A 25,126-nucleotide genomic window follows, 5' to 3' on the forward strand; every position below is an offset into this window, starting at 1 on the left:
ACAGCGCTGTTTGAATATCTGGAGCTCCAGACCGCAGACACCACTGCTTAGGGAGGGTTCTCTCATTCAGGCCAGACCAGGGCAAACACTATTCATTGTTATGACTCTGTCCTTGCCAGTAGAACCCGAAGAAAGCAGAGTGCCTACCCCCAAGGAATGAACCATGTTTGTTCCCAGGCAGCCATGACAATCCTTTTCTCTTTGTAATGCTCAATTTCCCATTCTCCCTTGAAGTGGGAGGAGCATGTGACTCAGTTCTGGCCAACAGGACTTAAAGGGAAGGGTCCTGGGAGGGCTCTGGGAAAGCTTTTACTTTCATGATAAAGTGGGGCAGCCTCAATGCCTTCATGGAGCTGTGGCAGCCACTTTGTGGTAAGGAGGGAATAACATGCTAAGGATGGGACAGTGGGAGGATGAAAATCTAGGTCCCCGATGATCCAACAACCATGACACCCACCTCCAGATTTCTTGTCAGGTTGGGGAAAAATAAACCACTCTTTGAGGTCCTTTGTGTTACTTACAACAGAATGCATTCTTGATTGTGGTGCTTTGAGAGGATGACAGAGGAATTGTTGTAAAGGGAAGCTCTCTGCTGTGCAGCATGCTTGGGTCTCTTTTGCCTTCGGGGCTTCACCATTAATTGCAAACCTATTCCCATTCTTCACTTCTATCCATTCAACCCGCAAACATCTACCAGTTGCTGTATGGTGGCTTAGACGACCGCAGGCTGCATCTAGCTGTCCTACATCATCTGCTTTCTGGCTAGCAGCTTAGTGTCCAGATTCTGAGCTGGAACGAGCTTGAAACCCCTTTGACAACGGTGTGAGCTGAAGAGAAAGCCCCACTGGGCAGATACGTGGCACCACAACTCTTCCCAGGCAACGTGGCAGAGCTTGGGCTTTGGGCCAACCTCCTAGCACGGCCCAGTGAGCACCTCCAGTCTCATGCCTCCTCTGGGAAATCTGTTTACTCCAGCTTTGCCTCCATCCCCCACCCGGGCCTCACCTCCCACACCTGCAAAGACATAAACAGGCCAAAGAATACCACTCGAGAGGCTTTTTCCATTTTATTTCTTTGGGAAAGGAAAACAAAAAGTCTTTCCATCACATATGGTAGAGATATATATTTATATATATTTATATATAATTTCTTTTGTGGTTGGACGTCCCAAAGCTAAGTCTGTTCATATTTTTTTCTAGTTTTTTCTTACTAATGCCTTCTCTTCTCCCTGCCCCTGTGGCCTAGGCCCAGGTTCTAGGGCAGGTGCAGTGAGGGGTGAATGGAATGGGCAGTGGTTGCCAGGATGGCCTCCCACCCAGCTCAGAGACCTGGTGAGGACCACCCAGAAGGGCTGTGCAAAGGGTCAGAGGCCACACAGAGGGGCACTCATGTTTTTGTGGGGGATGCACAGCTCATTAAACAGTCACCAGTCATGGGAGGAGGCTGGTCAGGGGCTAGGGGACTTGCTCACAGTAGTTGCCAGCTCTCTCCACCTTGCCCCCCAAAACTCAGTCCTGGGGGTGGGAGGAAGAGAGAGTGAAAAAGAGAGAAATACAAGGGCTGAGGGCCAAGCCTCCTCCAATTTTTATTGCTGGTGAATTAGAAATTTGCTTTTCCCTTCCTGTCTTGGGGAGATGGACTCTGAGAGGGCCCCAAGAGAAGTAGCTGACGTCGGCTGACCTAACCCCTCATGCCAGGCCTACCCTGGGTAGATGCTGAGCCACCTTAGGGCACCAGGAACCTCTCAGGTCAGCCTTGTTCTTCAAGGGCAATCACATCCAACTCTCCCCCCACCCCCAAAAAAAGGGCCTCCGGCTTAGACTTGGGCCAGTGGAGCTGGGAAGTGGGCAGTGCACCAAAAGTCAAGCAGAATTTTCTACTGGAAGAAAAGGTGAGACTTTGGGGAAGAGGCTGCCTAGGAAGACAATGTGCTGAGCATGAAAGCAGAAAGAGGCTGGGGGAATAGAGTGCGGGAAGACATCGCAGACACTCGTCTGACCTCAGAAACTGGGTGAGGAGAGTGCCTGAGAGGCAGGTAGTACTTAATAGCTGTATTGGAGCCGGACAGTGGCCCTGGGTGTGGGGTCAGCCAAGCAGATGGGGCTGTTGCCCTGCGGGATCCTGGCCAGAAGGGCGAGGGTAGAGCCGAGAAGCCATCAGGCAACCCTTTCCAAGAACAGGAGGACAGATCTTCCCTGGGTGCCAGACTTCCAGCCCCAGTCCTCCCCTCCCGCAACACACACACAGGGACACACACTCACGACCAGGCCAGGCTCTGAGGCCTGAGCCCAAGAGATCTTGGGGGGAGGGGCTGGGCAGGTAGCCCTCTCAACCAAAGGCAGGCCATCTGCTCCCACTTGTCCTGCCAATCTGCCCAGGGAGGGAGAGCACTGTAGGAGGGAGAGAGGTCTGGAGCCCAGGGTCTGTCAGTCTCAGCAAACCCAGTGCAGGCCCCCTCAGGCTCCTTGGCCTAGGAGGTGAGCACAGAGAGCATCACTGGACACAGGGTGGCCCAACAGTAGCAGCCCTGACCCCCAGAAGGACTGGGGCACCTTATGGCACTGCAGGCCTGCTGCCTCCATCTCCAACAAGAGGGTGCCAAGAAAGGGAGCATGACTCCCCCACCACCTAGGATTGCCCCTGCTCATCCTGCCCTCCCCCTATTCCCTCCTTTTAGGAGGGTCCAAGTGGGCTGCCACGGGAGCAGTGCTGGAGCTGGAAGGGCAGGTGGGGAGGGAGGAACCTGGTCACAGCTGCTTAGAGAACCTCTTTGGTCTGGGGATACGGGATCTATGGGGGAGATGGAGGGTAGGGGACACTAGGGACTGTGGCCTTTTGACAGGACATTTGTCAATAGGCCGAGTGCCCAGGTCGATCAGATTTCTGTGGACTCAATGCGCTCGAGGCGGGAGGGGGTCCAGGCCTTCTTCTCCTCGCCATGCTGGGGAGTGGGCGTGCTCGCACCCCCTGCGGCCCCACGCTCCCGCAGCCGGCGCTCCAGCTGCTGGTTGCGCTGGTACATCTCCACGTAGCTCAGCTGCAGCTGCTTCTGGTACTCGATCACCTTCTCCTTCTCCTCCAGCCACACACGGCGCTCCTCGGCGAAGCTGGCACCCTGGCGCTCCCGGGCCCGCCGCTCAGCCGCCAGCTCGGCCTGCAGCCGCCCCACCTCCCGCCGCAGGGCCCGCGTCCCGCTCTCCCCACCAGCCTCCGCCTCCCCGTCCACGGAAACCAAGGAGGCAGCAGCGGCCACCCCGGCCTGACGGCGCATCTTAGCCTCGTCGCTCTCGCAGGTGGCCAAAGCATCCTGTGGCTCGGCCGGGTCCACGGGGGTCAGCGCCGGCTTGAGGCAGGCAGCAGGCAGCTCGCCCTCGCCCAGCTCCAGGCTGGCCTGCTTGCTGCTGAAGGAGTCCCGCAGGCTGAGCAGCTGCTCCTCCTTCTCCCGAAGCGAGGCCCGGCCTTCCCGCAGCTGTGAGCGCAGTCCCACGATCTCACTCAACTTCTGCGACACATCCGCCTGCGAGTCCTTCAGCTGCTGCTTCAGGAGGGAGATCTCACCAGCCTTCTGGCACACCTGGGCAGGAACAGGTGAGAGGAGAAGCCAGGTAAAGGCAGAGCTCTGCTCACCCCAACCCAGCTACCAGATCTGGAGCCAGGGGCACCAAGCTTCCTGGGGCTGCTGGCTCAGCCCCTCATCCGCAGCGACGCACCGGGTTACCTGCCTGGACTCAAGATGGACATGTCTCACCCAGGGGATGGCCTCCGGTCCTCACAGGCACTGCCAGTTGATTTTGTCCCCCCTGCTCCTTTCACCACCCCCCACCCCCTTATGATAGTGAGGGGCAAATGCCCTGGGGTTTCCCAGAGGGACAGAAGGGAGGCAGAGGGGGGAGGCCCAGATCCCCAGCCCGCACCTCCCACTTAGTTTCCTCCATCCGGGGCAGGAAGTCTGCCTGCTCCTTCTGGCAGGCGGCCACCTTATCCTCCAGCTCTTCCCGCTGCCGCATCAGCCGGGCTGCCTCCTCCTGCAGCTGCTTCTTGTCCTGCTGCAGACGCAGCACCTGCAGCTGTAGGCCCTGCTGGGCACGCTGGGCACGGCGGGCCACCTGCTGTAGCTTCCCACTGCAGCCCTGCCGCAGCTCGGCCAGCTCCCGCTCCCACGCCTTCTGACGCTCCTCCAGTACCTGGGCCACGGCCGCCTCGCTCTGCTCCAGGCTGCGCCGCAGAGCTGCCACCTCCTGCTCCTTCTCCCACAGGCGCTCCTCCAGCTCCTGGATGAGTGCACTGGGCGAGGGCGGTGAGCAGGCTGCGAAAGGTAGGCCTCCACCTCCACCCTCCCCAGAGCCCAGGTGGCCTGGCCGCCCCATGGATGACGATGATCCACTCTTGCTGGAGGCCCGTCCACTATCGGAGGTCCCCAGGTCCTGGTAGCCCGACCCCCCACCACTGCTGCCACCACTACCACTACCATAGCTGGCAGTGCCAATGCGGTTAATGTGGCTGGTGGAGGCACTGAGGGGCGCCAGGTGCTGGCTGTAGCTGGAGCTGTAGGTGGGCAGGCTCGTGAGGGAGTTCCGGCCTGAGTCTGAGAGGCCACTCCCACTCCCGCCCGCTGGAGTCATGGTCCGGGACTTGTCCAGTCCGCCTTTGAGGCCACCAGGGCCCTGTCGTCCCTCAGGAGTCCCATTGGTCTGCGGGGGGCACAAATTCTGCATGGAGTGGAAATTCTTGGGTACGACAGGCTTGAAGGCCGATGGCCGAACTAGTGGTTCTGAGCACTGTAGGAAAGGCAGGAAGGGGCTGGGCATCAGGATGAGGCCTTGGGCTTGGCCCAGGCTCTTCCCTCTGGCCGAGACTTGTCCAGCCCCACCTCCCACCCCTACTGGATCTCCATCCTGAGGTCCCCCATCTGGGGTTCTACCCCATGGCTCCCCAATGCCAGATCTCTGTCCTTGATCCACCCGCTAGACTTGGCCCCAGGTCCCCAGTCCATGACTCCCCAGCCCAGCCTCCATCCTGCCCCTACAACCCAACCTCCAAGAAGGCCCACTTTGCCTTCCTCTCTGGGTTGCCTCCCACCCCCAGAAAAAGGCTGACCTGGTCTAGCTTGCCAGAGGTGGCCAGGAGCTTGGGTGGGTGGCTGGGCTCACGATATTGTGGTGGCGCCTTGTCACTGCCACCACTGCTGCTGCTGCCACCGCTACTGCCAACCACGTTGCCACAGACATCAGTGTGGTCATTGCCCCGCAGATCACCATTGAGGTAGAGGGAGTTGGCGAGACCCTTGTCCTCTGAGGGGTAGCGGCCTGGCCTCTCCCTGCTGGCCCCACTGCCACTGCCTCGAGTGCCAGGGAAACTGCCCTGGCTGCCCCCTCCCCCTGTGCGGGTACCCACGCTCTTCATGGCAAATTCCTGAGCATGGGCCACCCCACTGCCCACGCTACCCATGGCCAGGCGGGGGTCCGGGGGTCCAAGCTCGGAGGGCCGTGGGGCAAAGGCCAGGAGAGGATCCCGCCCTGGGTCAGCGCGCACAGGTAGTGTCTCCAGCTTCGCCATGACTAAGCCAGGGGGGCACTGTGGGCACAGGTAGGAAGGCAGAAATAGGTAAGACCCTACTCCTACTCCCACCACCCCAGCCAAGTCAACCCAGCACCACTCTGCCCCTCAGTGTCCCCTTCCTTACAATGGGTACAAAAAGTCCTCAGGCATCCAAGGTGAAGGAATAGGGCTGGGATAAAAGAGAGAACTTGGGAATGGTTGCCTGTTGCCCACCTGATAAAGCCCAACCCCCAGGGCTCCATGCACCTAGCCCCCAGCCGTTGCTCAGCTCAGCTCAGCATTCCATTCCTAAAATTCTGCGTTAGCCCCACCTCCGCCATGAGCTTCCCAGGTTCAGTGACCCTCTCAACTTTTTGCTGCAACCCCAGAATTTTGGGGTTCTTTATCCTGGGTCTGGGACCCTAACATCCGAACCTCACGGGCTGGGGAAATGGGGTTGGAAGGGGAGAGCAGTACCTGAATCCAACAGGGAACCAACCTCAGAAGATAGGGGAGGGAGAGAAATACACTCGTATCCAAAAATTGAGGGTGGGGGTCCTTCCCAGCCCCCTAACCTAAGGTGTTGCAGTCAGGGCAGAAGTGGAAGCTCACTACCAGCGCAGGCTTCTCTCCTTGCCTTTCCAAAGGGTTGAGGGGCTGACAGGTCCTCAAGCCTGGGACCCTCCGAGGCCCGGTCTGCAGGGGCCATGTGCCTCACTCTCGCAGTCGGGGCTCGGCCCGAACCAGCTGCGCGGCTTTGGAGGGGCCGACTGAGCCATCCCGGACTGCAGTTTTCTCCTCTGCGAAATGGGAGGAATGAAGGACCTACCTTGCGGGGCTGCCGCGTGCCAGGCGCCCCGAGGCGGCGAGCGCCTGAGGAAACGGGAGTCTTGGGGAGGGTGGGTAGGCGGTGCGCATCTGGGTCGCGGGTGGGCGCCGCCAAGGGCACGCCCTGTCCCCCGCGGACGGATGGGGGCCGCGGCTGCAGTAGGTGGCAGGCCTGCCCGCCCCAAGGTTTTAAGACAGGGCCCCCTTCCCGGGATCAGTCCTCTGCAGAGGTCCCAGGGCTGGCTGAGGCCGGGGCAGGGGACGCAGTGGCGCCAGCTGCTGGCGCTGACGGAGCCTCCCTCTGGGCCTGCGTTTCCCACAGGTGGGCGGGGGGAGGGGAGGGGCCGCGCACCCTGCAGCGCCCCCGAGGATCCTGCGCTTGCCGAACCCCGCTAAGAATTCACTGCCACCAGGAAGACTTCCTGGATTACTCCCCTCTCCTGCTCCCTGTGGACCTTGACCCTGTTCAGCTTACCATGAAGCCCTCTGAGCCCTTCTGTGGGTGCACGTCCCCCTCCCCCAAGGCGGGCCCACAGGCGCAGTGGGAGCCAGGCCTCGGGTTACCTGTGCTCAGGGAGGCCCTGCTTCCTCGTTCCTTTGTCTCAAGTTCGCACCTGGGAACACCTGCCCCAGAGATCTGCATAATGCAGCCGGGCAGGAGCACTAGGCAGTGTCTGCCTCGGGTTAGACCCTCAAATAAGTGTGTGGGAAATGGAAGGGGGTGCCCTTCAGGCCTTTTCCCACTACACCCTGCAAAAACCAGGCAGGGAGCCCTCCTTCCCTATGAAGTTAAGGGGTCCACGTGGCACCCGATGGCCCCACAGACCATCTTCTACCCAGATGCCCTATCCTTGGCCCAGACCAAGGATACGGCATCTGGGTTCTAATGCTGTATCCTTGGCCCAGATCAAGGGAACCTGACAAAACTGTTGTCCTTCAGGAGTCTTCTGGCCCCCACACCAGGAATGAGAGCTCTAGGTTGTTGGAAAGTTCACTACCAAGCTTGTCCACTGTCTTTGTAGAATTCCATACTCAGCATCTGTTCCCACAGGTGTGGAGAAGAGCACTTTGCCACCCTACTCCCTTGGACCTGTCTGTCCCCATAAGCAAGGGCCAGGACTAGGATGAGGACAGAGAGCCAAATGAAGGGTGCAATCAGCAAGTGCACAACCCTGAGAGTGATAGCCTCCTTCCCTTTGTGCCTTGGGTCCCTCTCTGGCCTCACTCTAGTCCCTGCTCTGCCTCTACTCCCCAGCATACTCCAGCCCGCTATGCCTCAGCCCTGCAACCCCCTCCTACCTTAAGCATGGCCCCCTTCCCTTGCCATGTGGGGAGCAGCTGCGGACTGAGAGGATGAAGGCTGAAAGGCCTGAGGCTTGGAACCAGTAGGAAAGCCTGGGCAGGGTTTGGGAAAGAACTGGCAAAATTTCATACAGATGAGGTCAGGCGGTGGGGACAAGGGAGAACTCTGGACTGGGCACCAGGGTGGGTGTGACACTCTTAACATGATAGGGCGAGACTGCTTGGGGAAAATAGTTGCTTTGGGAAATATCAGAGAAAGATACCTCTCAAGCAGTAAATGGAGACCAGGCAAGGTGGCTCATGCCTGTAATCCCAGCACTTTGGGATGCCAAGGTGGGCAGATTACTTGAGGCCAAGTTCAGACCAGCCTGGCCAACTTGGTGGATCCCCATCTCTACTAAAAATAGAAAAATTAGCTGGGCGTGGTGTGCATTCCTGTAATCCTAGGTACTTGGGAGGCTGAGGCACGAGAATCCCTTGAACCCAGGAGGCAGAGGTTTCAGTGAGCTGTGATTGCACCGCTGTACTCCTGCCTGGGTGACAGAGCGAGACTTTGCCTTAAAAAAAAAAAAAGCACTAGATGGAGAGAAATTGACATCATCAGTTTTCAAGGGTGCTGAGGGTGGGGTCCCGCACTGGGCCAGGGAGCAAAGCCCCAGAAGTCTGGGAGGCACTCTGGGAGCAGGAAGAAGGCCAGGAGAAAGTGGGCCCTGAAGGCCAAGATTGAGGGGATTCAAGAATATGGGGACAGTTTCCAGTGTCAAAAATAACAGGGCCAGGTAACATTGGGATTGGAGAGTGTGCTGAGGATTTAGGAGCCGGTCTGAAGACATCACCAACGTCTATGTCAGAATGGTTTCAGAAAAGTGGTACAAGTGCCGGATGTGGTGGCTCACGCTTGTAATCTCAGCACTTTGGGAGGCCAAGGCAGGCAAATCACTTGAGGTCAGGAGTTCGAGACCAGCCTGGCCAACGTGGTGAAACCCCGTCTCTACTAAAAATACAAAAAATTAGCTGGGCGTGGTAGTGCACGCCTGCAATTCTGGCTACTCAGGAGGTTGAGGTGGGAGAATCACTGGAACCCAGGAGGCAGAAGTTGCAGTGAGCCGAGATCATGCCACTGCACTCCATCCTGGGAGACAAAGCGAGACTATGTCAAAAAAAAAAAAAAAAAATAGGCTGGGGCAGTGGCTCAGGCTTGTAATCCTAGCACTTAGGGAGGCCCAAGACAGGTGAATCCCCTAAGGTCAGGAGTTCGAGACCAGCCTGACCAACAGGGCAAAACCCTGTCTCTACTAAAAATACAAAAAAATTGGCTGGGTGTGATGGCGCATGCCTGTAATCTCAGCTACTGGGGAGGCAGAGGTGGGAGAATTGCTTGAACCCAGGAGGTGGAGGTTGCAGTGAGCCAAGATTGCGCCACTGCACTCCAGCATGGGTGACAGAGCAAGACTCCCTCTCAAACAAACAAACAAAACAGAACAAAAACGTGGTACAAAACAAAGGCAGTCCACAAGGTTAGAGTGCAGAGAAAGACATGGCAGAGTTCCTGCTGAAAGAGAAGGCAGTCATTTAAGGAGATTTGAGATTCAAGGGCTTTTTTAATTTTAAAATTAACCATGGTAGAAACCTTAGTGTTAATATGCTGAGGGAAGGTGCCAATAGTGGGATGAAAGATCTAGGCAAGGGGAAAGCAAGGTGGCTGCACCAGAGACCTGGATCTGGGCAGGAATAAACCTCAACAGTGATCATGTTGATCTTGAGTGACAGGGTATAATGTTTGGGAAGGTGCTTTGTAAACTATAAGGGGCAATACAAACATGTAGTACTACCTTCCCTGAAATCCGGGAAAGGATAACCTGAGCATAGGTTGGGGCTGGTCATATGCCACTCTGCCCTACTGTTTCTCTAGAGTGTGTGTAGTCCCCAGCAAGTCTCAGATGCCTCGAGTCGTGGATGGAAACAAGTTTCCAGGACCATTGTCTTGAGCCTCCTTTCTCTGTGCTCTACCTGGGGAATGCTTGACTATCAACCCACAGAAGATCTCTCTGGAGCCTCACTCTCTAAAGAGCTTCTTGTCGTAATTTTAACCTGTCATGGTTAACCCCTTGCAAACATGCCCTGCCCCTTGTCTCTCCCAAGCTTTGACTGCTGCAGCTTCTTTCCACAAAATCCCAGTAGGGCACTGGCAGGACAAGGAAGAGGATGTTTCCCTGATAAGCAGGAACTGAACCAAGAGGAAAGGTCCTGAACTGGCCCAGGTAACTGAGCATGGTCTGCAAAGGCAGCCTCCTGGCATCAGTGCACCACCCTGGGATGACAGCCTGTTGTCCAACTGCCTCGATCTCTGTCACCTCAGCCCTCAGTGCCTGGGGCATTATATACAGTATTAGCGTCATGAAGGTGCCAAACGGACTCTACCTAAGAGTTACATGTATAGGTACCTCCAACCCACCCCCCAACCTGTGTCTCTCCCAAAGCTAGGAACACTTGGTGTCTCAGAGGCCCCAACCCCAGACCATTCTATCTCCTAAAAATCTCTAGCCAGCCCCTCCATCCAGCACCCCTGCTGGGGGCTCCTCAATGGACTTTCTTCTCCTGCACTCCCTCCCCCAGGCAGCTGCCAGGGAACTCCTTCTAAAGGGCAAAGCTGATCTTGCCCCTGCTCTGTCCAGATCCTTCTACGAGCAGGATCAAGTGCAGTAGACAGAGTTCTGGCAGCATCAGCTCCAAGTGTAAATCCCAGCTGGACTGATTAGCAGTGCAACCTCATGCAGGTAATTTCACCTCGAGTTCTCACACTTACCTTGCAGGCATTTTAAGAAGTAAATGTATAATGGGTGAAACGCCTGGTATTCCTCTTGGTCCCCAGAACAAGAGTAGAGCTTGCAGCAGGGTCCCCAAGGCCCCTCCTGATGCCCCTCCTCTATCTCCCCTGACCTGAGCCCCTCTCTACTTCACATACAAGCTCTTACCAGCTCTCTGTGACCATCCTACGTGCTTCTAGACCAGTCCGAAGGCTGGCCTCAGGACAGCATCCCTGATCTCTACCCACCCGAGGGGGCGTCTTGGAGCCCTTGGCTCAGGTCACTCCAGGGAGATTTCACTCTGAGGCATCCCCATGTCTGGCCTGTAGGTTTCCCAGGGGCACAGATGGCAGAGTCCTAGGGATCTCTGGGCCCTGCACCAAAGAAATGCAGGGCAAATGCCTGTGGGAATGCTAGTTATGGGCAATGCAAAGAGGCAGTGAATCTGGGCAGGGGGAGCAGAAGGGGTTTCCAGGAAGCAGGACGGAGGGAGGAAAGGGATCTGGGGGCACTGCAGGGCTTTTGGGGTGCAGAGATATCCAGAACTTCTTGGTTGGGATGAGTAAGGGGAGATCCATCTTCCCTCGGTGGCCTAAGCACTGGCGGCGGAATGGGCCCATCACCTAGCTACTGGCTCTGATGAAGCCGGTGTTTCCGGACTGAGGACTGAGGGGGCCGAGAGCGCCCCCTCCACCCCGAGCACACACACGCGCGCACACACGAGCTTCTGCTGGGGGTGGGGGGGTCGCCATTCACCAGCAGCCCATGGCCCGCAGAGCCAAATGATAGAGACCCCAGCCACAGGCCACAGGACCTAGGAGTCCCTGCGATGGGGGAAATCCCGCCCGCACCTCCCCAGGCTCCCCACCAACGCGTGTGGCCCCGGGGGGCGGGGCGCAGAGGGAAGAGGTGACATAATCCGAGCCGCACCCCCTCTGGCCGCCACCTCCTCCCAGGCCGGGCGAAGCATCCATGACATCATCCGCCTCCTCTCTGCTCCCCTCCCCATTGGGACCCCAGCAGCGGGACGCGCCCCCTACCCAGTCCCGGTCAGGTCTGACATGCCGCGCAGTGCAGCAGGCACGGCGGCAGGTCGGAGCCGGGAGGGATGCCACGATGGGCCTGCCTCACTTACTCGCTGCCTCAGGGTCCGGCGCTGGGTCTCCGACACGGGCGCCACCGGCCCGGCTCGCTGGCGCAGCCCGAAGCACGCCCGGCGGGACGCGCGGCGCGGGCCCGGCTCCGCTCCGCGCCCCTCCTGCTCCCCGCCCGAGCCCCGCCCACCAGCGGCTGCGGCAAACGCGAGCCCGCCCTCCGGCCACGCCCCCCGGGACAGCCAATGCCCGGGCTGGGGCGGGGCGAGGCGCCTTAACCCCTTCGTCGCTGCGCCCCGCCCGCGCGTGGGACCCCTCCGCCTCACCCTCTCTAGGGCGCAGCAAGACAGCCACAATCCCCTCCGGTCATCGCTCGTTACCCCCCAGGCCCTTGGGCTTGGGTTTAGGCCCAGTCATTCGTCTGCAACAAATCCAATGGAACCGCGCCCTCGCTGAATCCCACGTCTAGGAAGAGGGGGAGGAGCTCCTCTTGCTTGGGTGAAGGGGCTCCCGACTCCGAGCCCCGAGCCCCATTCCTCTCCCGCGCCAGCTCTTCGGGACGCGGCCTCCCAGCGGACGCCTTTGGACCTTGCAAGTCCGCTAGGTGGGGTCGGGACGAATCGTCGCGGGTGGATCCACCCGGCCGAGAAACGACCCGCCCGGGCGCGAGAACCACGGGCTGTCGTGCGGGAGGCGTCGAAGGGCAGTAAACTCCGTTCGTGATCAAACGGAGACGATTTGAAACTTGCTGCTCACACTGGATCACCGTCTGGAAGGTGCGACGGGGAAAAAATGCACATTATACCCCAGCAGGATTGAACGCTTTCACCCTGTCCAGCGCCTGGCGTAACGCGTGGCCCCAGACCACACGCTGCAATCCGGGGTGAGAGGGAGTGAGGTGGGGACTTTGTCCCGGACCTAGAGCACCGGCCTCGCCCGCGCCGGCAGCGTTCACTGTGGGGAGTGCTCACTCAGCCTAGGGCGGCCCGGGAGGACTGCCGGGAGGAGAAAGTCGGCCTTGAATTGAGGCCTCAGCCTTGAATAGGGTGGGGAAACAAGCCTGGCCGAGAGTTTAGCACTAGCAAAGGCCTGGAGGCACCAGGGTCTGTCCTAAGAACTGCAGTCTCTACTGTGGCTGGGATTTAACGCATTACGTCTCTGCTGTTTATAGGTGTCGTGTTTGGTCTTACGACTTTGTATTCTCTAGTTTTTATTTATTCCTGTTTTCTGAATTTTCCCACATTTGCTTTTATTTTCTATCGTGATTTTCAAGGCAGAAAGTGTTTTTAATTCTTCTCGCGACTGCCTTTAATCAAATGAAAATAGTTTACATTTCACAAATTAGTAAAGTCAGTGACAAATAATTCGTTTTTATATTCCCCTTTATGTCATAAGAAATGTAATGTGCTTTTCTGCCTCCTACCTGCCGCCCTCACTACTTATATTTGTCCACTTAATCAGGACAACAGACCTAGCTTTTGTTTACACTTTTTTTTTTAAGCCACATTCTTTTTCAATCCTTGTTTTTGGCTTTTGCCAACTCTATTTAATTGGTTTCAATGTCACTGCCGGTTTTTTGTATTCTAATTTTTCTATTCCTCATTTGGACCTATCTCTCACATGACTGGCGATTTCAGGGGGGACTCTGGAATGTTGTATTTCCTAAGCCTTTGCCCTAGGTGAGAATGCCTTTACAGTGATTTCCTGTTTATAGGATTCTTGAGTCTCAAGCTTTCCCCCTCAAAACTCTTGTCTTTATTTCATTGTCTTCTGGCACTGAAAATGCAAAGCTGGGTTTGTCTGTTTAAGGTCAGCAGTTTGCTTGGTGCTTGCAAGGGTTTTTCTTTACCCTCAGAAGTCAAACATTTTGCCAGTATAAATCAATATGGGCCTTATCTATTAATTTTCCAGAAACAAAAGCGGTCTTCTTTGCAGCTTAGAAAAGTTTTCTTCCTGTCCATTCTGTGAAAAGATTTGGGTTTTTTCTTTCCTGCCCTCTAAAACTATCACATTGGATCACCAATGTCAAATAAATCTGTTTTCTCTGCACCCTGGGAGACTATATCAAGTTTTTCTTCACCATTACGGATTTGATTTTCTTCAGAGTCAAGAGTACTGTTTATTTTCTCCAATAAGACATTTGATTCTGCTTGTTTGATTTTATTTTCTTTCAGCCAACTTCCATTCCACCTCTGTCTTTATCTCAACTTAATCTCTCTTTATAGTCTCCATTCCTATTTCATAGAATAATATGGTTTTGCATCTTTTTTTTTTTTTTTTTTTTTTTTGAGACGGAGTCTCGCTATGTCGCCCAGGGTGGAGTGCAGTGGCCGGATCTCAGCTCACTGCAAGCTCTGCCTCCCGGGTTTTTACGCCATTCTCCTGCCTCAGCCTCCCGAGTAGCCGGGACTACAGGCGCCCACCACCTCGCCCGGCTAGTTTTTTGTATTTTTTAGTAGAGACGGGGTTTCACCGTGTTAGCCAGGATGGTCTCGAACTCCTGACCTTGTGATCCGCCCGTCTCGGCCTCCCAAAGTGCTGGGATTACAGGCTTGAGCCACCGCGCCCGGCCTGATTTTGCATCTTTAAAAGAACACCAGGAAAATAAGAGAATACTATCTATATCTGACTCTGGTCCAATGCATATGAAAACTTTTCTTTTTTTGAGACAGAGTCTCACTTAAAATTTACACAAACTCTGCATAGTGTGTATCTGTTCAATGAATAACTAACGCAATCACCTTCCTTTCTTTCAGAGCAACCATGAACTAGACTTTTTTTTTTTTTCTGAAACGGAGTCTCCCTCTGGAATGCAATGGCGCAATTTTGGCCCACTGCAACCTTCACCTCCTGGGTTCAACCGATTCTCCTGCCTCAGCCTCCTGAGTAGCTGGGATTACAGGCATATGCCACCACCATACCCGGCTAATTTTTGTATTTTTAGTAGAGAGTTTAGTAGAGTATTTTTAGTAGAGGGTTTCACCATGTTGGTCAGGCTGGTCTCGAACGCCTGACCTTGAGATCCGCCCGCCTCGGCCTCCCAAAGTGCTGAGATTAGACTATTTGTATCTCGGTTCATCAGTTGAGCGAACCAATCAATACTTGTTTTGTTTTGTTTTGTTTTGTTGCTTAAGATGATTTGTCACTTGCTGATTAATGATCACACAAGTTTGTTTGTTTTTTGAGACAGTCTTGCTCTGTCACCCAGGCTGGAGTGCAGTGGCATGATCTTGGCTCCCTGCAACCTCCGCCTCCCAGTTTAAGTGCTTCTCGTGCCTCAGTCTCAGTAGCTGGGATTACAGGTGTGCACCACTACGCCCAGCTAATTTTTTGTATTTTTAGTACAGACGGGGTTTTCGCCATTTTGGCCAGGCTGGTCTCAAATTCCTGGCCTCAAGTGATCCACCCACCTCCACCTTCCAAAGTGCTGGGATTACAGGCCTGAGCCACTGTGTCTGGCCCTGAAAACCTTGATAAAGTGGATCATTTTCTGGGAAATAAAATTACAAGAATAAAAAAGATGTTAAAAACATCATCCAAGAAATATGTCCAAAAAAGGTTCTGGTGGCTGGCATGGTTACTTACGCCTATAATCTCAACACCTTAGGAGGCCAAGGCAGGAGGATGGCTTGAGCCTAGGAGTTCAAGACCAGCTTGGACAACATAGGGAGACCCTGTTTCTACAAAAAAATTTAAAAATTGGGCTGGGCACGGTGGCTTACTCCTGTAATCCCAGCACTTTGGGAGGCCAAGGCGGGTGGATCACCTGAAGTCAGGAGTTTGAGACCAGCCTGGCCAACATTAGTGAAGCCCCATCTTTACCAAAAAATACAAAAATTAGCCAGGTGTGGTGGTGAATGCCTGTAGTGCTGGCTACTCGGGAAGCTGAGGCAAGAGAATCACTTGAACCCAGGAGGTGGAGGTTGCAGTGAGCTGAGATCGTGCCGTTGCACTCCAGCCTAGGCGACAGAGTGAGACCCTGTCTCAAAAAAAAAAAAAAAAAAATTAAAAAATTAGCAAGGCACAGTGGTGCACATCTGTGGTCTCAGCTACTCAGCAGGCTGAGGTTGGATAATGGCTTGGGCCTGGGACGTTGAGGCTACAAATGGGCCATGATCGTGCTGCTGCACTCTAGTCTGGGCAACAGAGCAAGACCTTGTGTCAAAAAAATAAAATAAAATTTAAAAAAGGCTCTGGCCTCAGATAGTTTAATGGAAGAAATCTCCCAAACTCACTGAATAGATAATTTTCACCCTACTAATCTGCATCAGAATCCAGAAAAGATAGAAAGCTGTCTATTTCATTTTATGAAGCCACAATTCCCCTTATACCAATTCCTAATAATAGCATAGGAAGAAAGGAAAACTGAAAACCGTACTCATCAGTTCATCAGTTCTGGGGGGGAAAATCTTACATACAATTCAAGAAAATAAAATTGTAGATTATTCTATATGAAATTAATAAGCCATGAGTTTGTCAAATGAGAAAAAGAAACAATTATCATAACAGATGCCAAAAAAAATCAGTCAAAAATGAGTACCCAAAAAGAACCCTCCCAATTAACCAAGAACAGTTGAAATGAAGAATTATGTATTACCGGCCAGGCACAATGGCTCACGCCTTAATCCCAGCACTTTGGGAGGCTGAGGTGGGCAGATCACCTGAAGTCAGGAGTTTGAGACCAGCCTGGCCAACATGGTGAAGCCCCGTCTCTACTAAAAATACAAAAATTAGCTGGGTGAGGTGGCAAGTGCCTGTAATCCCAGCAACTCAGGAGGCTGAAGCAGGAGGATCACCTGAACTCGGGAGGTCGTGGCTGCAGTGAACAGTCATCATGCCACTGCACACTGCAGCCTGGGCTAGAGAGTGAGTTGCCATCTCAAAAAAAAAAAAAAAAAAAAAAGCTACATGAGTTCCTGTTTCCCTACAGCCTCACCAGCATGGGATATCATTAGTCTTTTTTTTTTTTTTTTTTTTTGAGACAGAGTCTTGCTCTGTAGCCCGGGCTGGAGTGCAGTGGCCAGATCTCAGCTCACTGCAAGCTCCACCTCCCAGGTTTACGCCATTCTCCTGCCTCAGCCTCCGGAGTAGCTGGGACTACAGGCGCCCGCCACCTCGCCCGGCTAGTTTTTTGTATTTTTAGTAGAGACGGGGTTTCACGGTGTTAGCCAGGATGGTCTCGATCTCCTGACCTCGTGATCCGCCCGTCTCGGCCTCCCAAAGTGCTGGGATTACAGGCTTGAGCCACCACGCCCGGCCTCATTAGTCTTTTGAATGTTTGTTTTAATCACGTCCTCTTTGCCCCATAGCTGAGGGAGGGGTTCCCACTTTCATGTGATGGCAGTGACCAAACACAACACCGACACTGGACAGGTGAGATTTACTGCAGTTCATTAGTTACATACTCAATGGGAAAGGGCACCACAAGCCATGCAGGGCCACACAGGAGGTGCACTCAGGAATGGAGTGAACAACCAGGGGTTGTGGAGGGCAGGCTTTGTAGTGATGAGAGTGAGGTGCTCCCTGGTTCCTGTATGGGAGGTAACTGGCTTGTTTGAATAATTCTACAGACTGGCAGGGAACTGAAGCCTACTATTAAGAGATAAGCAGGAACTGCTCCTGGTTCATTTGATGAAAGGATTGGCTAGGGGACCTTACCCACAGAATACAGCAGGAGGGCAGCTTACAGCTAGACCATTTGAGGCCCTCTTGATTTTACCAGAAGTGAAGTCAATAATTCTTTTTATTTTTTTAATATTTATTTATTTATTTATTTATTTTTGAGATGGAGTCTCGCTCTTGTTGCCAGGCTGGAGTGCAGTGGCACCATTTTGTCCCACTGCAACTTTCGCCTCCTGGGTTCAAGTGATTCTCCTGCCTCAGCCTCCCGAGTAGCTGGGACTACAGGCATTTACCAGCATGTCCAGCTAATTTTTGTATTTTTTGTAGAGACAAGTTTTTGCCATGTTTTCCAGGCTAGTCTCAAACTACTGAGCTCAAGTGATCCACCCGCCTTGGCCTCCCAAAGTGCTCAGATTACAGGTGTGAGCCACTGCACCTAGCCTCACATAGCATTTTTGAGGGTATAAATTGGTACAGCCTTTTGGCAGGACAATTGGATAGTATATAAAAATATGAAATGTGTACATCCTTGGACCCAGCAATCTCATTTCTTGGGAAGAGATAACATCACTAATAATATGTCATATGTCTGAAGACAGTAACTAATGTACTGATTGTAAAAGTAAAAAAAAAAAAACCTTGTAAATACATCAATCTATTAATAGAAGATTGATTAAATATTACAAGGCATCCAATGCAATGTAACAATAGACAGCTATTGATATTTAAAAGAAGGACATGAATGCCTATGTGTTGACACAGAAAGATGACCACAGTAAGTGAAAAAAGCTGTGGCATAATCATATGTATAACTATCAACCTATCATGCTCTAATTTTTCTACTATGATTATTTATTTATTGAGCAGCCCGCAAAACAGAGAGTCCCTCTACCTTTTTTTTTTTTTTTTTTTTTTTGAGATGGAGTCTTAGTCTGTTACCCAGACTGGAATGCAGTGGCATGATCTCGGCTCACTGCAACCTCCGCCTCCTGGGTTCAAGCGATTTTCCTGCCTCAACCTTCTGAGTAGCTGGGATTATAGGTGCCCGCCACCATGCCTGGCTAATTTTTTTTTGAGACGGAGTTTCGCTCTTGTTGTCCAGGCTGGAGTGCAATGGCGCCATCTCGGCTCACCGCAACCTCTGCCTCCTGGGTTCAAGCGATTCTCCTGCCTCAGCCTCCCGAGTAGCTGGGATTACAGGCATGCGCCACCACGTCTGGCTAATTTTGTGTTTTTAGTAAAGACGGGGTTTCTCCATGTTGGCCAGGCTGGTATCGAACTCCTGACCTCAGGTGATCTACCCGCCTGGGCCTCCCAAAGTGTTAGGATTACAGGTGTGAGCCACCATGCCTGGCCATGCCCAGCTAATTTTTATATTTTTAGTAGAAATGAGGTTTTACCATGTTGGATAGGATGGCTTGAACTCCTGGCCTCAGGTAATCAGCCCGCCTTGGCCTCCCAAAGTGCTGGGATTAAAGGTGTGAGCCACCGTGCCCAGCCCCTGTGTTCTTTTTCAAAGAATATATATGTACGTGCATAGAAAATTCAGGAAAGATACATATGAGATTAAACATGGGCTACCTTGAGATTGTGGGATCACAGGTCATATGGCAGAAGAAAGGAGTCTAGGCAGTAATGTAATTTTTGCACTTTGGCACAATCAGCTCACTGCAGCCTCGAATTCCTAGACTCAAGTGATCCTCCTGCCTGCCTGCCTCAGTCTCCTGAGGAGGCAGGACTACAGATATGCCCAGCTTCCTTTTAAAAAAGTTTTTTGGGCCGGGCGCGGTGGCTCAAGCCTGTAATCCCAGCACTTTGGGAGGCCGAGACAGGCGGATCACGAGGTCAGGAGATCGAGACCATCCTGGCTAACACGGTGAAACCCCGTCTCTACTAAAAAATACAGAAAACTAGCCGGGCGCGGTGGCGGGCGCCTGTAGTCCCAACTACTCGGGAGGCTGAGGCAGGAGAATGGTGTGAACCCGGGAGGCGGAGCTTGCAGTGAGCTGAGATCTGGCCACTGCACTCCAGCCTGGGCGACAGAGCGAGACTCCGTCTCAAAAAAAAAAAAAAAAAAAAAAAAGTTTTTTGTAGAGAAGGGGTATTGGTAAGTTGCCCAGGCTGGTAATGAATTCCTGACCTCAAGTAATCCTCCTGCCTCTGCCTCCCGAAGTGCTAGGATTACAGATGTGAGGCACCACAGCTGGGCAAATATTTAATATCTTAATCCTTTGCTATTTCTACATTTTCAGAGCTTACTTACCTGTTTATTCTTCCAAATAAACTCATTTTCCTTTTTGACTGTCTTTAGAAACATATTTAAAATATAAATTTAAAAAAATCATCTCTCTCTTAATACTCTAGAGTAAGCGGAATAATGCCCCCCACCCAAAATGTCCAAATCCTAATCCCCAGAACCTGTGAATATGTTGTTACATGGCCAACCAAAATTAAGGTTGTAGATAGAATTAAGGTTTTGATCAGCTGACCTTACAATAGGAAGATTAGCCTGGATTATCCAGGTAGGCCCAGTGTCATCACAAGTATTTTTTTTTTTTTTTTTTTTTTTTTGAGACGGAGTCTCGCTCTGTCGCCCAGGCTGGAGTGCAGTGGCTGGATCTCAGCTCACTGCAAGCTTCGCCTCCCGGGTTCGGGCCATTCTCCTGTCTCAGCCTCCTGAGTAGCTGGGACTACAGGCGCCCGCCACCTCGCCCGGCTACATCACAAGTATTCTTAAAAGTGAAAGAGGACGGCAGAAAGAGTGAGATGGAGATGTGACTAGGAAAGAATGATCAGAGAGATGCAATATAACTGGCTTTGCAGATGGAAGAAGGGGGCCATGAGCCAAGAAATGTGGGTGGCCTCTAGCTGGAAAAGAACCTCCAGAAAGGGAACACAGTCCTTCCTTATATTTTAGCACAGAAGACTCACATTGGACTTCTAAGCTACAGAAGCATAAGATAATAAGTTTGTGTAGTTTTATGCCACTAAGATTTGGTCATTTGTTACAGCAGCAGTAGAAAATGAATACAAATACATAATAGACACAACATTCCTTTGTTGAATGATGAATGAAATCACGAAAACCCTAGGTCTACAGATAAATAGGTAAAAGAAATATATCACTTAGGGCTGGGTGCGGTGGCTCATGCCTGTAATCCCAGCACTTTGGGAGGCCGAGGCAGGTGGATCACCTGAAGTCAGAAGTTCGAGACCAGGCTGGCCAACATGGCAAAACCCCGTCTCTTCTAAAATTACAAAAATCAGCCAGGCGTGGTGGCATGTGCCTGTAATCCCAGCTACTTGGGAGGCTGAGGCAGGAGAATCACTTGAACCCGGGAGGCAGAGGTTGTAGTGAGCCGAGATGCCACTCCACTCCAGCTTGGGTGACACAGCCAAGACTCTGTCCCAAAAAATAAATAAATAAATATAGATATAGATATATATCACTATGAATCCAGATAGCCAATAAGCAGTTGAAAATATCTATATCCTTATTGATACTGAAGAGATACAGACCAAAACCTATCAGATTAGGAAAGACTATTGCAATCCTTTGGGGTCCTACCCACCAACTTGTCCAGAAGGGGATCTGGGTTTACCTCTCTGAGATGACTGCTTGCCATTACCTCTGAACAGCAAATTAGGGGGCAGACAAGGCACTTTAATTCATGCTAAAGTTTGAATGTTTGTACTAAAGCCTTTTACAGCTGTGCTTACTTTTTGAGGAAATGAAAACTTCTGGAATTGGGCCAAAAATTCCTGGGAATGACCAGTAAAGGTCTTGGGGGTTATCTAAGCCAATATAAAAGTAACTGAAATGATTATAATCCAAGAATGCTGGGGTCTCTTATGACTGTTTTATAAGCTGATGTGTTTTTTTTGTGTTTGTTTGTTTGTTTGAGACAGTCTCGCCCTGTCGCCCAGGCTGAAGTGCAGCGGCACAATCTCGGCTCACTGCAACCTCCGCCTCTTGGGTTCAAGCAATTCTCTCGCCTCAGCCTCTCACATAGCTGGGATTACAGGCACCCGCCATCATGCTCGGCTAACTTTTGTATTTTTGTAGAGATGGGGTTTCACCATGTTGGCCAGGCTGGTCTCGAACTCCTGACCTCAGGTGATCCGCCCACCTTGGCCTCCCAAAGTGCTGGGATTACAGGCGTGAGCCACCGCGCCCAGCCGAGTTGATGTTTACACACACACACACACACACACACACACACACACACACACACACACAGGGTCTGTGAAAAATAAAATTTAAGGCCGAGCGTGGTGGCTCACGCCTATAATCCCAGCACTTTGGGAGGGTGAGGTGGGCGGATCACCTGAGGCCAGGAGTTTGAGACCAGGCTGGCCAACATGGTGAAAACCCATCTCTACTAAAAAAAAAAAAAAAAAAATACAAAAATTAGCCAGGCATGGTGGCAGGCGCCTGTAATCCCAGCTACTCGAGAGGTTGAGGCAGGAGAATAGCTTGAACCCAGGAGGCAGAGGTTGCAGTAAGCCGAGACCGCACCATTGCACTCCAGCCTGAGAGAGCGAGACTCCGTCTCAAAAAGTGAAAATAAGTAAATAAATAAATATAAAAGTTAAAGGAAAAATATACAAAAAATTAAAAACTATATTCTCTTTCTTAACACTATTCTTTACTAATTGCATTTTACCAAGATAGAAAATGGTTTATGTTTTTTGTATGTTCCACAAGGTCCCCCTGTAACGTCTGATTCTGTTTTTATGTAATTGACGCATTGTTTATATGATACTAACAGACTCATCTGTACCTATACCCTGTAAGCCTCATTTCAAGATATTTAGATACAAAGCGAAAAGGAACACAAGTCACCACTTCAAGTGAGTGCCTCTGCATCATACATGTACCTGTGAAACAGATAGAGCATGTAGGTCCTTTTTTTTTGGTCTCACTCAGCTTCCTGTAGCTGGGACTACAGGTGCACACCACCACACCTGGCTAACTTCTGTCTTTTTTTTTTGGTAGAGATGGGGTTTCACCATGTTGCCCAGGCTGATCTTAAACTCTGAGCTGTGATCGCACTCCAGCCTGGGCAACACAGTGAGACTGTCCAAAAAAAAAAAAAAAAAGCCCCAAAAAATTAGCCAGGCATGATGGCAGGTGCCTATAATCCCAGCTACTCGGGAGGCTGAGGCAGGAGAATCACTTGAACCCGGGAGGTGGAGGTTGTAGTGAGCCAAGACAGAACCATTGTCCAGCCTGGGTGACAGGGCGAGAGTCCATCTCAAAAAAAAAAAAAAAAAGACAACTGCCCAACTAGACAGCAAGCACATGTCCACACAACTACACTATTATGTGAACAACACAGGGAACTGTGGAGTTTAGCTCAACAAGGTGACTTGACTTACCTTGCTGAGAAACAGCTAAAGGAAAATCTCCTACAGCAATTGAGGAATTAAGTCTGTTACTCAGTTCTGAACAGTTAGAACATTAAGAGTTTTAGTTTTTGGCCGGGCGCGGTGGCTCACGCCTGTAATCCCTCCACTTTGGGAGGCCGAGGCGGGCGGATCACGAGGTCAGTAGATCGAGACCATCCTGGCTAACACGGTGAAACCCCGTCTCTACTAAAATACAAAAAAAAATTAGCCGGGCGCGGTGGCGGGCGCCTGTAGTCCCAGCTACTCCGGAGGCTGAGGCAGGAGAATGGCGCGAACCCGGGAGGCGGAGCTTGCAGTGAGCAGAGATGGTGCCACTGCACTCCAGCCTGGGCGACAGAGTGAAGACTCCGCCTCAAAAAAAAAAAAAAAAGAGAGTTTTAGTTTTATTATATTATAGATGTGTTTTTGTGTCATATGGTAGAAATTTAAATAGTAAATGTAAAATAGAAAGTAAGTTAAAATGACTAAAAACCAGTCAGAGTAAATCTACCAAGCTATAAGCAAAAGGTTATATTTAAATAAGTGTAATGTTACAGTATTGGTATTTGGTATGTTTTCTTATAAGGTTCCCTTATCCATTTTGCTGTAATTAATAATCAAATAATGTATTAGCCAGTCAAAAATTATGTATGCTGTCAGGATAAATCAAGTCAAAATGTTTTTCAGTGTCACTACTGAAATTGTTTTTGGTACAACTATATGACTATCAAAGGTTATGTACAACGCACAACTCTACCCAGATACTCATCCTTGCCCTGTTCTCAATAAAGGAAACAAGACTCTTTAGTACTCTGTTTTTCAAACTGTAGGTCAAGATCTGTTGTAAAATCAATTTAGTCACCATTGGCAATAAAACAGAATAGAGAGGCAAGAATCAACATGCATCAAACCAAAAGGATTGTACTGTGAAACGCCTGCTTCATATATCTATATGCGTAAATGCACACATAGGAAAATGGATTTCTTACTAAGAGATACTGTTAAAAGAATCTGAACAACACAACCTTAGGGGAATAGCTGTCTCCAATCTTGGGGTTGAGCCATGAACGCATGAAGACTTGAGGGATATTCTCAAACAGTCCAGTGGCTTGTGGAGGGAGAAGTTGATGGTGTAATGACAATTTGTGGGATACAGTGATGTAAAGGTTTTAAGATATGAGTTAGGCTGGGCGCGGTGGCTCAAGCCTGTAATTCCAGCACTTTGGGAGGCCGAGACGGGTGGATCACAAGGTCAGGAGATCGAGATCATCCTGGCTAACATGGTGAAACCTCATCTCTACTAAGAAATACAAAAAATTAGCCGGGCGAGGTGGTGGGCGCCTGTAGTCCCAGCTACTCGGAGGCTGAGGCCGGAGAATGGCGTGAACCCGGGAGGCGGAGCTTGCAGTGAGCCGAGATCGCGCCACTGCACTCCAGCCTGGGTGACAAAGCGAGACTCCGTCTCAAAAAAAAAAAAAAAAAAAGATATGAGTTAACAGATTCAAAACACTAAGTAAATAAACATTCCCACCTCTTCCCCACCCAGGCTTACCAAACATAGCTCAGATCTCCGGGCTCAGTCTTTCCCAGCCAGGTCCCAGCCTCCTTTTCCAGCTTTGTCTCTCATTTGCCCTGGCCTTTCCTCCTCCCAACACTCCATGCTCCCCTCAGGGAACCACAGGCCTTATTCTCCACTCCAGATCTCTGCACCTGTCCTCCCTCTAGCCTGGAAGGCCTCTGCTATTATCCACTGGTCCCTTTCATACACTCCAGCATCTGGCTGTGCACTTGCTGGCTTGTGATTGATTGGTCTCGCTGTCAGATTTAATACCACTGCACTAACCCCTACTTGTGGCTGGGACCGTGTTTTGCTCACTACTTCCCTAGGGTGTTCAAAATCATGCCTTGTACTCACTAAGCTCCCCATAAATTACATTATTTTTTATGACATATTTCAGATGTGTTTAAATAATGTTCTGTTATAAAGATTCTCAGTACAGGCTGGGTGCAGTGGTACATGGCTATAATCCCAGTGCTTTGGGAGGCCGAAGTAGGAGGATCACTTGAGCCCAGGAGTTCAAGACCACCATGAGCATCATAGTGAGATCCTGTCTCTACCAAAATATATATATATATTTATTAGCTGGGCATGGTGGAGTGCTCCTGTAGTCCTAGCTATTAGGGAGGCTGAGGTGGGAGGATCGCTTGAGCCCAGGAGTTTGAGGCAGCAGTGAGCCATGATCATACCACTATACTCCAGCCTGGGCAAAAGAGTGAGACTCTGTCTCAAAAAACAAAAATCCAACATGCATCCAGTTATCAGTATCACTGTGGTAGCCTGGGGGAATCACTGAACTGCCACCATATTACTGGTGGCTTCACATAACCCAGCTATTTTAGCCCCTTTTCTCAAGGTTTAGCATGAGCCAAGGATACACAAGGCCATCTAGGGCTCTTTATGTTTTGTTATAGAAAAGTTTAAACATGTATGAAAATAGATGGCTGGCTGCGGTGGCTCACGCTTGTAATCCCAGCACTTTGGGT

The 25,126-nt window shown here is 51.4% G+C and overlaps 1 protein-coding gene across 6 annotated transcripts; it reads right to left on the bottom strand.

Annotated features, from left to right (window-relative positions):
- Window positions 1-1,047: 1,047 nt before the first annotated feature.
- Window positions 1,048-13,796, bottom strand: LZTS3 (leucine zipper tumor suppressor family member 3). Of its 6 annotated transcripts, none has more exons than XM_071079587.1 (5): window positions 11,896-13,796; window positions 6,176-6,338; window positions 5,098-5,574; window positions 3,915-4,778; window positions 1,048-3,574 (listed from the first exon to the last, which is right to left on the bottom strand). In XM_071079587.1, the coding sequence occupies exons 2-5, from the start codon at window positions 6,245-6,247 to the stop codon at window positions 2,876-2,878; spliced, it is 2,112 nt and encodes a 703-aa protein (XP_070935688.1). In that variant the 5' UTR covers window positions 6,248-6,338; window positions 11,896-13,796; the 3' UTR covers window positions 1,048-2,875. The 6 variants fall into 6 exon arrangements, with proteins under 6 accessions (XP_070935688.1, XP_011739602.2, XP_011739606.1 ...); XM_011741300.2 differs by lacking the exon at window positions 11,896-13,796 and adding an exon at window positions 11,611-11,764; XM_011741304.3 differs by lacking the exon at window positions 11,896-13,796 and adding an exon at window positions 11,611-11,706 and having other exon boundaries at window positions 6,154-6,338.
- Window positions 13,797-25,126: the final 11,330 nt, after the last annotated feature.

Source organism: Macaca nemestrina, chromosome 15, assembly GCF_043159975.1.
Source record: "Macaca nemestrina isolate mMacNem1 chromosome 15, mMacNem.hap1, whole genome shotgun sequence".
Classification (NCBI taxonomy): Eukaryota; Metazoa; Chordata; class Mammalia; order Primates; family Cercopithecidae; genus Macaca; species Macaca nemestrina.

Bases quoted from the DNA above. Each gene is read 5' to 3' on its own strand.
- LZTS3 (XM_071079587.1), bottom strand. From the start codon at position 6,247: ATGGCCCCTGCAGACCGGGCCTCGGAGGGTCCCAGGCTTGAGGACCTG. The intron at 5,575-6,175 runs GCAAGGAGAGAA...CTGTGCCCACAG, and splicing joins CCCCTCAACCCTTTGGAAAG to TGCCCCCCTGGCTTAGTCAT. The intron at 3,575-3,914 runs GTGCGGGCTGGG...GTTCCTGCCCAG, and splicing joins TGGAGGAAACTAAGTGGGAG to GTGTGCCAGAAGGCTGGTGA.